A 17,050-nucleotide genomic window follows, 5' to 3' on the forward strand; every position below is an offset into this window, starting at 1 on the left:
TGTGCACTCACAGTGTCCCCTCTGGCTCTCCAGAAGGTCATTAACCCCAATCTGTCTCTGTAGTGCTTGAAGACAGTGATTAGCACCACCCGATTGGCTGGATGGTATTGCTGAGGTCTGTACTAATAAGGTAGTATGTCCATCCCTCATGCAGATCTAACAACATTTGAACAGGAAATGACAGCACTGAATGACTATCCATGGTGCCAGGGCTTTATGATTGTTTGGTGTTCCTCTGCATTTTAGTTTGGTGATGAAGAACTGATTTGGGACTGTGTGGATTCACACAGCCACATTCCCCTCCAGTAGAAACACAATGACACTCTGCTCTTCCATGGAAGCTAGGGGGCTGGGTTTCTTTTTGTTGTGGGGGTGTGTATTATCAAAAACCATGACCTCTGACTCCCCTGAGGGAAAGGTTTGGGCTTTGGGTTCACAGAGGGTGTCAAGGAAAAAAGGGAGATACCTCGCTTCACTGCACTTCAAAGGTGTCCCGGTAAGCATGGCCTGCACAGAAGCAGTTACCAGAAAGAGATTCATGAAGTTTATACAGAACAACAGGAATAAGCCAAACACGGTGCTTGCCAAAGCTAAAAAGAAAATCTCTTAAAGGGAATGAAGCCCCTTCTTCCTCCCTTTTCTTCCTCTCATCCATAACCCATGGGCTGCTTTGCTGGGACTTAATGGCATCCCAGCTGTGAACATGGGCAGGCCCAGCCGAGTGCACTCTGCCGGAAAGAGCCCCGGTCTCCAGGACGTTCACCCAGTGTCAGAGTGCGACAGGCAGCAGCATGGAGGGAGATAATGAGATGGACTGCTCCATTGATCTCTGGGGAGAGGGGCATTTCTTCATAGTGATGCCATTTCTCAAAGCATTCGGCAGCATACATTCAGCCCTTCATTGCGATTCAAATTTATTATTAACGTGTTGTTATTGTATTTTGCTGCATGTTAAATGTATCAAAGTAGGAAATGTGGGAGGAATAATTTGTGGCTGCTTCACAATAACATTTCTAAAAGGAATCAATCTGTTTTTGCTCTTTAAAGGGGCACTCCAACAATTCTGCACACAAAGATCAGTTTACTCATCAAGAGAAGTACTGAAAACTGTTTTATAATGTATGGGGGAGCTTTGTTAAGTCTGCGGAAATAACTGATCATGCTATCAGAGTTATCTCAGCTTGAGCTTGCATTATGGGAATTGTAGGATCCGGTGCTTTTGGAGCTTTACTCATACTTGTAACTAAAAGTCAGGGTATCTCTGCCTCTGCTAGATCAATTTTGACCATCATTTTTGGTCAGTCGCACGACTTTATGGACGTGAAATACTAATTCACTGGAATATCCCTTTAAGAAAAAGAGGAGAGAATTTCAATTGTTAGAAGTTAAGTGAAAGACTACAATCATCTCTACGGATTTCCAACCACAAGGAGAGGCTCCTGCTGCTCACTAGGCTTTGACCTTTAAGGTGGAATTTCTTTCTTTGTCCCTGTCTTCTTCCTTCTCTAACTGACCTGACACCTGTTTAACCCCTACCCTGTTTATGGAATGTCACTGTCCATTCAGGCTGCGCACACACACACACACACACACACACACACACACACACACACACACACTGTACATCAGTGCACACTGCGCCTGGAGACCTCCTCCACATCACACAGCTGTCTGCCAACTGGTGTGGAGCAGCCATGCTTGCAGAAGCATGCTTTCATGTCGCTTAGAGTGCATTTAGCACTGCTCCAAGCTTGCAGAATTCCACTGTTAGTCCTGTTTAGCAGATGCACTGCAACAGATGGAGGTGCTTTCCATCTCTATATATTAATTATGGTCACTACTTTTACTACGTTTATAAAAATAGATGTTTAATGGGCGCTCAGCATAAGGTACAATCTATATCCACTTAAGACTGTTGAGTTTGCATCCGTCTCGACATGCAGCACATTCTCCTCTGTTTTCTGTCTCGTTCCATTCTTCTCCAATAAGGCACATTTTTAAGTGTCCATCAAGAGGTATTTAATTAGGTCAGATTTTCTGGGTAAAACATGCCATTCCTTTATACATGGACAGTAAACATTTGGAAAAGAAAATCTGCAAGAAATCTCTCTTTAAATATGGATTTGTGGATTGCAATGAAATTGGCTTTATTGCGGGACTTTTGTATTGGATATAGCACTAAAATGATTAATACATTAATCAATTACTTGATTGACAGAAGCTTAATTGACAATTCTAATTGATTAATTGTTCATTCACTGACATGAAATCAAGGGCTTTTGCGTCTGTGTTTTTCATAAATTTTCACATTCTATAGCTAAAACGAATAATCGATTCATTGAAAAAGCAACACATAGATTAGTCAACGATTTTAAATAATAATTAGCTGTACCCCTTATTGGATTACATTGGGTGTTCTTCATGAGCTGGCAGCTTTGCAGCTTTGTATTTGTGAGTAACAGATGGCTGAAATGTTCCTCTTGTGTTAACTTGTGCCATCCCTTAAATTAATCATCCTTTCAGGCAGAGCGTAGTCAGAAGTTCTTGCCATGCGCTTAAGTGTTTATCTTTGTACATCCAACAATGAGATTCGTGGGTTTGCTCACTATTTTGGAGAGAGAAAACAAAAAGTAGCATTATGCAACATTGCAGCCTCAGGGGAAAGCATCTACAACGGACTTGTAAAAGAGAGAAACTGGGTCGTGCACTGAGTGATGAAGAGTGCTGTGTAAAAGAAGCGGTGTCTTTGTCTTCCCATTATGGACACGCAGGCACGTGCACACACACTTTGTCATTCAGGCATTGTTTGCCTCCACAACTTCTCTTTGTCTCTTTCCTTTTCACTCTTCCTCATCCACACCCTGCTGTCTCACTGTTTTCATTACCTACGTTATTCCCTCCATCACTCTGTCACCCTCTCTTCCTATTTCTTTTTTTTTTTCTTATCTTCCACTCCCTCCATATCCTCATCTCAGGGATTGCATTTCCACTCAGCTGCATCTCCCTTCCTTCCTTTCCTCGTGTCATTTCCTCCAGCCTCGTGCTCGCCCCACCCCCCATCTATAGGGACAATTGAGAGGAAACAACACAGAGAACCACTGTCTTCTCTGTGTTGTTTCTCTGGGCCTCTTGAGTTAGAAATGAGCAAGTAAGGAGAAGGGTGTTAACATATCGAGTCTGCTTGTTTGGGAAACTACTCAGACCTAATTTAGGTAGCAGTCAGAGCTGATAATTTAGGATTACCAAAGGTCGGTAAAAGATAAATGGTGTTTTTAAACTTAATGGAAGGTTGAAGCACTTGGGAATTGATGGTTCCAGGATGGCATTGTGCCGTGCTGTGTGTGTGTGTGTGTGTGTGTGTGTGTGTGTGTGTGTGTCTTTGTGCAGGTACAGTACTCTGTGTGTGACCTTCCACTGAATAGATGCTACATAATTCAGAAGCCATTATTTTTGGTGACCTACTACTGAAAAGAAGGAGAGATAGAGAGAGTGATGGCCAGAAAGAAAGTGGAGAGTGTTGTTTTTGCCATAACTGCTTTAAAAGCTACCTTGTAATAAATGTTTCTCCTTCTAAAGCCCTGTGCAATTTGTTTTATTATACAATGGGTATTGAACAGGTTTAGAGGCTCAAACACCATGCAACTTAGTAAAAGATAATATAAAGTGTATTCCTTTAATGGTCCGTGTGAGCCCTAAGGAGCCCTAGCCTGGTTCTTCCCCTTCTGCCACATTCCCTTCTTTCTCTGCATTGCCTGGCTGCAGGGGAATCACAAGACAGAGGCATGGCAATTTAAGCAGGCCCGTCACATGCTGCCTAATTCAAATAGGCTGTGATAATTTGCCTTTTCACTCGTCCTCCCTCCCTGTAGCAAGGGGCACCAACTAACCTGCACGTAACCATGACGATAGGAGCGGCTGGGTGGCCCAGTGTTTGCGCGTTCAGCAGGAGTTTCCCCCTTTTCTCCTCTGTCGAACAATCTGAGGCTGTCTTCCCCCCTCCCCCGTGTTCATATTATCCACCTGCGCCCCACATCTCCATCTCATTTACCGTGTTCACCTCAATTACACCCAGTTTACCCCAACTCTCATCACTCCAAACCCCACCCTGCCTTCAAGACGAGACGAGGAGCATCTCTTTGTCTCACCTTGCTGCACACTGCCATCCATCTGTCTGAGCGCACCCATTAACACATTTACAATTGCCTCTCTTAAACTGTGGCACTAAATTTCCCACTAATCTCTGCACCTATTTTTATGGGGCACTGGAGAATTTAAGAAAGTTTAAGGGGTCAATAAATGGCGGTTGCCTCATCCTTCCTTTGACACTGCTTCTGTATTTTCCTTCTTTTCTTTGCCAGCAGATGTGTGGCCATCGACATGAAAGGCATGAAGCCGTGAAATGGGACAAGATGAGACACAGCACCCCAACACAACAGATGGAGCTAGGGAGAGTAGCGAGAATAGATTGTTTTAAGGGGGAAGGGAGCAAACGATAAAAACCAAGATTCAAAGTGCAAAATGAATGAACACACATAATAATGACATCTATATGTATTTGCAGTTGTATTTTTGCTCTTTTATTAGCAAAGTTGACAGCAGAGGAACTGTGCCAGATGACCTAAACAGCTGTTTTGCAGCTTCTGGAGGATGATTCAATTTGCGTTTTATCCTGCCTCTTTTAAAGCAATCATAATCCTGCAAATTCTTCCATTTTTGGATTTTAATCCCACTTCTTGACTTGCAGGACACACAAACATCACGGCATGAGAACAGATGGCTCAGGACCAAAAAGATTTCAGACAAAAAAAAAAAAAAAAAGGAAGAGTGAGGAAAAAAAAAAAAGAGGGACCGAGCTTGAATAAACCCATCTGCTCACAGATGGATGCAGAATTCATTCGAGGCTGATAGGACAATCTTGTTGCTATTTTTGTCACAACACTCCATCTCTTGCAGAAAGTGGGATAGGGGCTAAAGGAGGAATGAGAGGGAGAGAAGTAGATGCAGAGATTTATGAGGAGGTGTTTGTTCTCCAGCTGGACAATGGAAGGATAACAAGCTGCCAATGCAGCTGGTCTGGTGAAGACATGATCCTTAGTTTGTTTCGTGTCTTATTATCGCACTATTCACAGTAACGGTTGACGTTAGTTTAAAAAATTGTTTGTTTGGAGTCACAGAACATCCTGACATTGCGCCCCTCTGCTTAGAGAGACATTTAGCAGAGGTCAGGTATTTATCTGATGAACTTAAAGCAACACTATGTAACTTTTCCCGCTTCGGTCCCCCTACAGGTTGTCTCATTGGAACTACAGCTGCAGCTAAAAGTTACATAGTGTTGCTTTAATGTCATTTTGAGATACAGTGCAGTGGTCTGCCAGGAACTGTTTTTGTGAAACTCTTTCACTCACGCTTTTTTTAGATGTTGGAAGTAGGTTTTTTTACATGGGGGGTATTGCTACTTTTTACTCAAGCAAAGGATCTTCTTTCACGACAGTGTAGCTGATAACTTGTTGCTGCATGCATTTTGTATATAACACTGTTTCACATATCTTAACCTATTCTTAACTACCACTTACTGTTTCTTCTATGTATTACCTCTATACAGTACATACAGTGTGTACATTATTCTGCACTTTTTGCATTTCTGCTTAGATGCTAAACTGGATTTGTCTCAGTACTTGTGCTCTGTGCAATGACGATTAAGCTGAATCTATTCTTATTATAATGTAAAGCACATTGAGTGCAAATTTCCCCAAAACTAAAGTTATATAAAGCTTTAGTCACAAGTGACTCTACATTCCACTTAAATTGTGTCATCTCCTCTCTCTCTCTCTCTCTCTCTCTCTCTCTCTCTCTCTCTCTGCAGTCTCTCATATTCCTGGGCTGTGTGGCGGCTGCCGGGCTCGGCCTCAACCTGCTGTGTCTGGCCATCTACCTGAGCTGTTTGTGCTGCTGCCACAAAGACGAAGAGGAGGAGAGCAAGAAGCCCAACTCCTGCTGCGTCACCTGGTCCGCTGTCACTGCCGGCCTCATTACATGGTGAGAGAATCAAGACCCAGCCAAGATGTTTTGACTAACTGCTGATTACAGTGCGCACACACTCTCTTTGTGGATGTTTGCTTTCCCATTTTCTTTATTGGTCATTCAGTATTCCTAACGGGGTGAAGCTGTAAGTGGCGTGATGTTTTCTGTTTCTGCACATTCTGCATTCCCACATGAGAACCATAACTTATTATAGTTCATAGTGCGTCTCTGTTTATTTATCCATACTGTATGCCTGATTGTCTTCCTGAGGTGTTCAGATGTCTCTCTTTCTTGTCTACATGCCCTTTAGGCCACCTCTCTTTTGAAATACCCTATGCTTCTATTTGCAGCTTGCAGATACTTGTGATTTTGGTTCACAGAAGCATCAGTCGTCTTTAATTTCTTCGATCTGTCTCTCGGCTCTGTCTCTTTTACCCCGGTGAAACGTTGATGTTCTTGATGTGGATAAAATCTCTCTGGTAACCCTTACCCTTTTCACATTTCTGTATAACTTGTGGATGAAAAACCAGACATAAAATTAACAAAAGAGTGGACGTTTTTGATATTTGTACAAGCAGGGTTTTCTGGGCATGTGTTTTTCAGAGCAGCTCCTTATAGGAAGTTCTGGTTTGAGGGGATATTGGCAAAATAATAATAAATAAAACAAATTAATTCACCAGGGTTGAGTTTAGACTGGCATTAAACAATCTTTTAGCATTCTGTCTCTGAAGCACCGTCGTCGCAGCGTGGGAGAAGCCATCCTGATCTGGGTGTATTATGAATATTCTGCTGACAATATGTAAGTGTGATTGTGCAGCTAACTAGCAGACACATCTCTTCACAATGATGCACTGAACCTCTGGAAAGGATGCACCAACTGAGAAAACATGATATAACAAATGCAATAATCTCTCTGTTGTCACTGTATGTTACATAAAGCACAGGCTAACAGAGAAAACAAGAGAAGATAAGACAGAGCTACATTATGAGTTGTAGGAATATATTTCAAATATTTCAGGGATTATATATACATTATTTGAAAACCATACATCTTGATAGGAATATTATAAAGGTCTTGAAAACTAAGTGCAGCTCAGAAATGATAATGGATTGTAAATAACATTTCCCTTCCCTCCCTCGCCTGAACTAGCAGACTGTAAAGTGTATTATTTTGCTTCTATAAAAAAAACGCCTGTTCACATCCCTGTCTGTATAATGCAGCACAAATAATGGAAAACAGGTGACAGGTTACTAATGGTGAGTAAAATTAAAATTGTCATTAGTCCCATTAGCACAGATCTGGTGTCATCATCACAAGGCAGAACAAATAAAGAATTTCAAGCTTAACTATCATATCTTATGTATGAGGAAATAAACCACTTTAAAGCGTAACTCTCGCCAAAATGCAACCTAGGGTCTTTTTGTGAATGTACCCAAGTCAAACTTTCGTTTAAAAGCATATTTAGGACGGAAGCGTCACTTTTAAGATTTACTGTATTCTCGTTTTTCAGTCAAATGGCCTTTTGAATGGGAGTCCTAGGGGCACTTTTATGCTAGCCTCAAAATAGCTATTTTTAAAACATTAAGAAGGCTCGACACAACATGAAACTTTGCTCGAAGTATCGCCAGGGTCTCTACACAGGAAAGCAAGCATTGAGAACATTGTTTGTCTACACAGAGTTTACTAAAAAGAAAGGTTTTGAACAACTCACTGTAGCTGTTGTTCTTCCGGTCGCCGTCTATCGAGCCAGTCAAAAATAGTCAAGGGAGGAGAGTAAAGATGGAAAGCTCCAAAAGCTTAGTTTTGTATAAATGCACAGATAATGTGTTGTTTTGTTGTTAGTGAAACACAATATTGACCTTGTAGTTGAAAAAGGAGCCTCATATAAGAATGACATTGCCTCCTATGGAGTCTGTTCATTCGCATTCGGAGATCGCCTATTTTTGACTGGGAAAATGGCGGATAGCGTAAACAATTGCTAACGTGAGTTGCTCAAAACCTTTCTTTTTAGTAAACTCTGTGTACACAAACAATGTTCTCAATGCTTGCTTTCCTGTGTAGAGACCCTGGCGATACTTCGAGCAAAGTTTCATGTTGTGTCGAGCCTTCTTAGTGTTTTAAAAATAGCTATTTTGAGGCTAGCATAAAAGTGCCCCTAGGACTCCCATTCAAAAGGCCATTTGACCGAAAAACGAGAAGACGGTAAATCTTAAAAGTGACGCTTCTGTCCTAAATATGCTTTTAAACAAAAGTTTGACTCAGGTACATTCACAAAAAGACCCTAGGTTGCATTTTGGCAAGACTTACGCTTTAATGCTTCAAATGAGAACATTTTAGAGGGGAAATGTTTCCTTATTTTAAGATGATACAGTATCTGACCCATTGTTTCCCCTCCGATCTAACAGTGGAGGAGCGGTGCAGTAAGATCTGATTTGTTTTGGCTAGAGGCTGCTGGATCTCATCAAGTGGAACTTTCCTGATGTGAAATGATATGATGTTTAGCTACGATAAAGATGAATGGTATCGGTGTTATAGCCTTTAGCTGGTGCGCACACAACCTGCAGCAGTTCATTATTTTGTTTTTTACCTGGATCCAACCTTTCAGTCTGCTGTGTCAAACTCTTCAAATCCACACTGCTGACAAACATGAACACCGACAAACTATAGGGGCAAAGGTTCACTTACAGTTTATACAGTTATAAAGTTACCAAAAACACATGGACTTATGCAACACAGTGAGCACTTACCTCACCAGATAGAAGAACCCATTAAGCCAGTCAATGAGATGTGCTTTTCTTCACAAAGTAGCTAATTGAATTTGTTGCCAGAGCAGGGGTTACTTTTCTCAACCTTGTGACAGTAATGTTTAGCAACCAGCCAGTAATATTAAATTAAGCCTCGAGCATTATCCTACATCTAAATACAGTTAATTGTTAAATGGATATCCTGAAACCTCTAGCCTGGGAAAACCCTGACGAACTACAAATTTGAGATTTGCTCTGCAAGTCAGTCTGGCCAAGAGCCCATTCAAGCCCATTTCCAATTTTTCCAAATCGAGGCACCAATCACAACCGTTGAGGCGGGCTTTACACGATGACGATGACGGCAAGCAGCTTTTTGTTTACATTCAACATGACGGCTACCGAAGCGCAGCAACCCGTTGATGCCGCTGTCGCTGCTACGTCACCCGGGTCGTTGGTCTGATTGGTTGAAGGACTATCCAATGCGCCCAGAGGCATTTGAGCAGTGACCGTTGGCGACGCCCCTTTGGAAATGAGCTGCGAATGAACCTTGCCCAGACCCACTCTCAGTTACAACTGAGAAGGGTCTGGTGTCAACAGGCTATGAAAGCTCAGCACTGCAGGCTAAAGCTTGTGTTGTGTACCATCTGTGGGTAAATCACACCAATGATTTGCATCCCCTTTCTACTTTGTCATATATTTGCGCCACTGCCCACATCTGTTGAATGCAAAGTGTAAATGCAAAAAAGGAAGAAAATAAATGCATAATGTTAAAAAAAAAAAAAAAAAAAGGAAAACATTTGAAATATTTAACCCCCTCGATTCAAAGCCGAACGCTGGTTACTAAAAGCACAATGACAAACATTCTGCACGTCAAATTACCTTTGAATCATGACTCTGAAAAAACAGCACCAAAGCACTAATCATACAACACTTAGCTTGATGTCGCACACATTTATTCAGTGGTTGCAAATGGCTTCTGTTCCCACCCAGTCAACCAGTCTTCATTACGTCTTAGTTAATTATTCATGTGCAGTTTCTTAAAATGTAGAGTGACTCAGAAGTGGCAGTCCTCCTCACATTAAAGATGTATGTTGCAAACTCAAAATTTAGAAGAGTGAATATAACTACTAGAAGAAGCCAAGGACTACGGGCACTGTTGTGTATAATGACATACAGTATATTCGAGTCTTGTTCAGTCAACCCGTTCTCACTCCCAACTCGTAAAATAAGGCGGCTTGGGCAGTGGCTCTCAGCGTCAGATACGACGCAAAAAGCACCCTTCAGAGCACCGGGCAGAGCAGCAGCTAACGCCAAAGGATGCACTTTTAGCGCAAATAAAAAACGCCAAAGGACACCAAGAGTTCTGACGCTGAAGGAGACTTTTAGCATGAATAACAAAGGCCAAAGGCACATGACCAAGCGTCCGTATTTTACGCGATGGGAGAGTGAGAATGTGTTGTTGCGGTTTAAATTGCCTGGGTGGTGGATCAGATCTAACGTCAAAAGAAAATCATATCTATCTGTCTGGTCTTCACTTCTATGGAGCAGCTCAAGCTTCAAGTTGGAACCTCTGTCATGTTAGATACTGTAAAAAATACCTTGAGTATTATAAAATATGTCATGTGCCCCTATCTCAAAATTAAGAGTTTCATATATCTTTGCTCAATAGTAATCCCATTAGAGTGCCACGCTTTGGTCTGGAGTAGATTTGAAGAGCTTGCATGGCCCGACTTGATAAGCTGTAAGAGTTTGTGAGATTAAGTAAGAGGAAACATCCGGTGGGAAATCAACTCTCCTTTATGTGATTCCCAACTTTGATTATGTCAATCTACGGGAAATATGGAGTGATTGTCCAGTGGGTTTTGAATTTGCCTTGGGAACAAGAATACTTCATTTTAATCTCATGCAGTCCAGCTGCTCTTTTCACCTTTATTTTACTCCTCACTTCTTTAGCATATGTCCTCTTTCCTTTTACTTCCTTTCCCTGTTCGCCCTCCCCTCTTCCTTTTGTCTCTGCTTAAAGTCTTTCCGCCCTCCACTTTAATCATGTTTGACAGTGGCTGGAGCTGATATGCTGTGATGTCCATCCTAATTAACACTGGTAAAACTAGAGCAGATGTCACTCAGCTGTGGTTCAGCCCTGCCCATGGTGCCCAACAGTGTAATTATACTGTACTGTAACTGAACACGCCGCTCATGCTGAGGACATGTGGACTGTAACCAACACACCGGTAAAATAGAATATAGTAACCATGATAGTTTATAGTTTGTATATTACTGTAATAGTTACTTCCGCCGAGGAGGTTATGTTTTCGGCTCCGTTTGTCTGTCAGCAGGATTACAGAAAAACCTTTGGCCCGATTTTCATGAAACTTCATTAAAAGGTGTAGCATGAGCCCAGGTAGAACCTATTACATTTTGGAGCGGATCCGAATTACAGGGCGGATACACTTTGCACTTTTGTGAACATTAAAAAACTGTTCATGGTGATTGAGTCGTCCTGCAGCCAGCTCCCGGTCCGGCAGATGGTCCGGGGCGCTATGCCTGCGACCCACTTCCAAATAGTTCCGAAAGTCCTCCTCGTCTCCAAAATAAAAGCCCCCATCCCCGTTGGGAGACAACGGGGTGGCATCAAAGCTGAGGGACACCACAGTCTGGGGTTGAAATACTTAACCAAAGGTTAATTACAAAAATGCAACCTTTTTGTCCCCTTTTTATGTTATAGAGTAGAGCACAAGTTGCAGCCATGAGGCCAGGGAAAGTGCACGTGCAGGCAGCCATGAGAAGGAGTGATTGGATTGGATGTTGCTGATGTTAAAGCGCAGTCATTGTGTTTGTTTTATTTGTTTCATAATGACCCTTAGGTTCATGATTTTAATGATTTTTTATTAGTATTTTCTGGTTTACATGACAGACAGTTGAATTCCTGAATAAAAATAATAAATAATCTCGTCCCGAATTTTACCCATTCTCATCTGGTCACCCTAGTTCCATTTGTACTCAGAAGTCGGATTTTCGGGCAACCACCGAGTGCCAAGAGCTAAAAATCCAACATGGTTGCTCTGTGTATTAACAATTGTGAAAGCTGTAGTAACATACAGTTATAAGAACTTATGTAAGCACGTGTTATTTGTGTCTCACTAAATCAGTCATACACGCAGTGCTAACATATCTGTGGACGTATTGTTACGCTGTTTGTATGCACAAAAAACAGTGTAATGCGTAGGTTATAAACTGGCCTTGCTAACAATGGCTAACCTGGCTAGAGCTAATGAAAACTTGAAGACTTGGGTGTGATGTCATTCCCAGCTTCGGCTTCCGAGTTCTGAGTTAAATGGAATGCACAGGAGTACCATTTTAGATTGTTTACAGGCTTCACATTGAAATCCAATTTTGCTATATTGGCATGACCATAATTAAGTATTTCCAAAACAAGGCTTGTTCTTATTACTGTAAGCTGTGCAAGTGATGTTTTACCAATAACTATCAGTTCTTGTCTTTTTGACAGTCTGATGCAAATCAGCATATATATTAAAATGTTGAAAAGGTTTAATGAAAGAGGTATGAAATGGAGGAGTTTAGGAGTTTAATTTACATAGGCAGCAGTATCTTCACTGCTTATGCAAATGGCTCATCACAAGTTATTCTCCTTTCCAGGACACTATTTATTTGTATTTGTTTATTGTGGTAGGAATTGGTTGCCAAGCGGAAATGAGAATGGAGGACACACAAAGAAAAGGAGAGAGAAAGAAAGGAAGAGAGCTGTCTGTTTACATGATATCGGTGTCCTCCATTGGATCTCATACAGAAATGCTTTGGCACACAAGAAGCCTTCGTATAGCATGCTTGCAATATCAGCAATTAAAGCATTGCAGCAGTCCTGTTCTAAAGCCCTCATTCACTTTTTTTGGGGTCATGTATTTTTAGTAACTCACAATTTATAACTCTACATCTCAGCCCTTAAATTTACTATTTTGGAAGTTTTCTAGTTCATGTGTGCATGAAAAATTTAGGAAGGAGCTATTTGTGTTATTTTCTAGGCCTACTGCATGTTAGGTTTTTTTTGGGTGGCCCTTGCTGAGACTTTGGGAAGTAACATATTAAATGTCTATATTTGTCATCTCAGGACAGTCATTCCTGCCATTTTGGGGCAAAATCTCAAATATTCAAACATGTCTGAGTCTATTAATAGTGGCCGGGGGCATTTTTTTGCTGCAGGCTCAAGCTTTTGGTTCCTTTTCTGAATTCCCCTCAATGTCTTTTATCCACTTTGTCATTTATCAACATGACAGTTTGGACCTTTGCTCAGTACATGCTCACTCTGATCTATGTTATTCTTTCTCTTTGAATTCGACTGTAGATATTTAAAGGAGCAGCACTAATGGAACTGGAAAGGGTAGAAAACAAGAGATATTCTCTCTCATTGCACATGCCTTTCTGTCCCCAGTTTTCTTATATAAATTAGATTCTACCATTTAAACACTTGCACGGTTCAAAGAAGTCCATGTTTCTCCCTGCTACTTTTACCCAATACATTTACTACAAATAAAGTGTACTAACGTATGTGTCATTATCAGTAGATTAGTATTTAATGTGGGGGCATGAAGCAAGGCAAATCTTCTCCTATATGTTTTCTGTTTTGTTCTGTTTTGCTCTTTGTCCTATGGTCTCTCTCTCTCTACTTCTGTGTCATATTATTTGTTGTGAACTGTCTGTCTCCCTGCCTCCAGTCTGGTCTGTCTGCATCTGTCTCTTGCTGTCTCTCTCCAAACTGATGCTTTTTTTCATGTCTATTCTATCTTAAATGTATGCCCTCCTCCCTTTCTCCAATCTCCTCCCTGAGGGTTCTATTAAAATCTGCAGAGGGGGTGGTTTTACCTGCAGGGGGTCAGTTAATGAGGCTGAGTCCTTGTTGTACTGATTAGTAAAAGAGCCCTGTTGTTCTGCTCCACCTGCGCTCAGCATCTACCGCCACACTGCTGCACAGCTACAACAGCTCTGCCAGACTTCAGTGATTCCAGACGAACATCGCAGGAAGCATTGTTAACCGTGGATTTACAGTCTCTCTGTTCTGCTTAACACTTATCTGGAGCATCGAGGAGGAGTCGGGGGAAGCAACGAGGTTAAGGAGACTGCTCTCAAGTCTCAATTAGGCTGACTCCTGCTCATTATCCATTTGGTACTGACCTGACCTGCCTCTGGCCTTCATCTGGAGCACATTGTTTAATGGAACAGTGGTGGTTAAAAGCAACCAGAGGGTACTGCTGCAGTTGCTTTGGGATACGTGGAAAGATTGTTGAGGAGAAATCACAAATTGAATTAAAAAAAACAAAAAAAACATAAACTGATGTGGAGTCAGCTTTAAAGTAAACATTTAATATAATAAAAAACTCACTTTTTCAGTGCTTGTGCACATACATTTGGGTGTCTGGAGTGCCTACTGATGCACAAACTGTGAAATAAGACAGACAGTTTATTCTGGGCTGCCTAGACAAGAAACATGGGATTCAACAAGCTCTTCAGATCGTCAAGGTGCTAAGCTTTCATCCCTTGAGTATTACAGCTCCAGACTGCCTCTCATCTTATGATCAATTTAGTGTGCTGTGTGAATGTGAACTCTCGAACCAAACACCTTACACATTCCAGTCACTTTACGGCCTTTGCTGTGTCATTTAGTGCCTCGTTTTCCCTAAAGCTTAATGTTTAGTTCCATTAATGGGTAATACTTTCCCCTGAAGTTAGCACAGATGGTCATTATTTCAGGTGAGGCGGCTCGCCTCAGCTTAAAAGCACAGCGGGAAAACCTTGGCATTTTACTGCACTGGGATTGTTGTTTGTTAATTTGTCCCTAGTCTATATCCTTGACGTTTCACTTCCGGGATTGCTCTGGTGCCGCAGGAAATTCCGCCGGATGCATGTATTTTCGCCGATGACCATTTCCTTCCGCTTTCTTTGTGTTGGAATTTTAAACTCCGGTGGATTTATGAGGACTATGGTTAACTGCTCCTCAGATCTCTGCAGGGTAAATCCAGTGCAATCTGAGTTTTCTCTCGCATGACTATTTTACAGCGGCTCCGTGCGGAGCTTAGCGCCGCCCATGACGATTGTGATTGGTTTAAAGAAATAAACCAGACCATGTTTTACTCCCATCCCGGAATGCTGTGTAGACTAGCCAGACCCTCCTCCACTCCACAGCGTGTGGATGGTCTGGCAAAGCGAGACTAATTTGTCCCTGACATAACATGGATGTCATTGTCTACGCAAGAGATTCTTGTAGCTGCTTTCAAATCCCATCATATAACAACAATGCTACAGCACTTTGGGGACAAAAGATGCTTAGAGAGACTGCTTAGGAGTGTGCGTTTATGTTCATGGTTATTTTGTGCTGATGCTCCAGCTGAACAAATTAAAATCCTTGGATGACTGAATATGCAAAAGCAGTTTCAAATTATGCACACACATTCCAAAACCCTGTATTGTATCATTTCTGGTTCAAAGAGGTGTTATTTACATAAATGAACACAGAAATCTGAACAGTTTCTCGCAACGCCAGTGCTTTATAGATACAGTATATTTATTTTTTGCTTCAGTATTGAACCACTCAGTTCTGAGGTTTGCATAAATATGTCCATAAAAATAGGTTTTCTGCATTCAGATTTCAGTCACTTATCTTTGTGTATTTCTTAAAACAATGTACAAAAAGTAAAAGAGGGAAAGGACATAGTGGTGCAGCACAGAAACGTTTTATGGAAGAAGCACAAACTCCGAATGAATCTAATGTTATCCTTCTCATAACCTCTCATAATAATAATTGTGTGTGAGGCCTCCAGGATGCTTCCCTAAGACACACACATGGCAACGTTTCAATCCACTGTCATTCATTCTGTTTGGATGACTGCGTTCACCTTGACAATTAACTGTTGAATAGACAAAATAACATTTCCTTCTCCATTCAGAGACTGTGCCTCATTACATTTAGCATTTTTTTTTTTATCCAAAAGCCAGGGTTGATGGAGAAATTGATGATACTGCTTTATGATAATACCCAAATGCCAGGGCGAAAAAGATTTCATGAATTATTCACAACATGTTGTGTAGGTGCTGTTTTCTGTTGTGCCACACTCCCTGTAGGAAGTAGAACTCTATCGCAGGATGGCACAGTGTTTTATAACAGACAGAAAATCCTTATTTTTTAGGTTGCATTAATTTCGTAATTACACAAAGGTTCTAATAACTGACAAACCTCAGTGACTGAAAAAGACATCACCTCTGACATACAGGACTTACAAGCCATGCAGCGCTGATGTTGTTCCCTGCTCCTTTCATTCAGTTCATCAAAGGCTTACCTGTCCCTCTATGCCTCCTCTCTCTACAGCATTGCAGTGGGTGTGGGTTTCTATGGCAACAGTGAGACCAATGACGGCGTGTACCAGTTGACCTACTCCCTGTACAACATCAATCACACGCTGGGTGGCGTGGACAGTCTGGTAGGTAAAACATTTAGTGTCATATGATGAATGTCTCTAGTCTGGTCCTACCAAACTCTCGTACATTTCATTTGTACAGAGAGTCTGGCCACTCTCCTTTGACAAGTGCTAACTTCCTTGAAGGTGGGTACTCTGTTCAAGTTTAAAACTATTGGATTTGCCCAGAGCCACTCTGGATCTGCCATAACCAATCGGTAACGTTTGGTCATGACGTATGTCATGCGCATGTGCGGAGGGGAGACCGACAACTATCGGCTTATATTTAGCATTAGCATCGCTAGCGTTAGCCTTAGCCAACTCCTTCACCACTAACGGAGCGAACTGGAAAATCTAACTTTTCCCGAACCCCATGGGGAGGAGGGCCACAACATCATGGCCACCAACGCAACTCAGTAAATATTGTTCTTGCTCGGGCTTTAACTTCTGGATATTCAGAAGAGTTGCTGCCACAACGGACCAAATGGCTTCGCTCGCATCTTTCTCACGCACATCCTAACGTCATCATTCTCAGCCACTCCCTCTGTTCGCTGATTGGACCGCCAAATATTTGGCCGTAGAAAACCCAAGAATATACCACGAATCCAGACGGGGGATGAAAGGGAAGTGAAAATTGAGCGGAAGTACGTGGGTGGAGCCAGGTTAGAATGTCTCCTGCACATAAACACATAATGTCCCCTGGTGAACTGAGTGGCATCATGACGTAAAAAACGAACTATTTCGTAAGACGTCCAGTTTATAGATGACAGACCCATCTAGTTAGAAACAAATAGCTCTGAGTGAACACTTCAGCAATGCTT

At 41.7% G+C, this 17,050-nt stretch overlaps 1 protein-coding gene across 2 annotated transcripts in view; it reads left to right on the forward strand.

Annotated features, from left to right (window-relative positions):
* The window catches only part of ttyh2 (tweety family member 2), a 61,725-nt gene that overhangs the window by 8,035 nt on the left and 36,640 nt on the right, over positions 1-17,050 (forward strand). For both annotated transcript variants that reach the window (XM_078279432.1, XM_078279433.1), the window contains exons 2-3: positions 5,864-6,036; positions 16,142-16,253. In XM_078279432.1, coding sequence (XP_078135558.1) covers positions 5,864-6,036; positions 16,142-16,253 — 285 coding nt within the window. The remainder of the gene's footprint in view (positions 1-5,863; positions 6,037-16,141; positions 16,254-17,050) is intronic.

This window comes from Sander vitreus, chromosome 21 (genome assembly GCF_031162955.1).
Source record: "Sander vitreus isolate 19-12246 chromosome 21, sanVit1, whole genome shotgun sequence".
In the NCBI taxonomy this organism is placed as follows: Eukaryota; Metazoa; Chordata; class Actinopteri; order Perciformes; family Percidae; genus Sander; species Sander vitreus.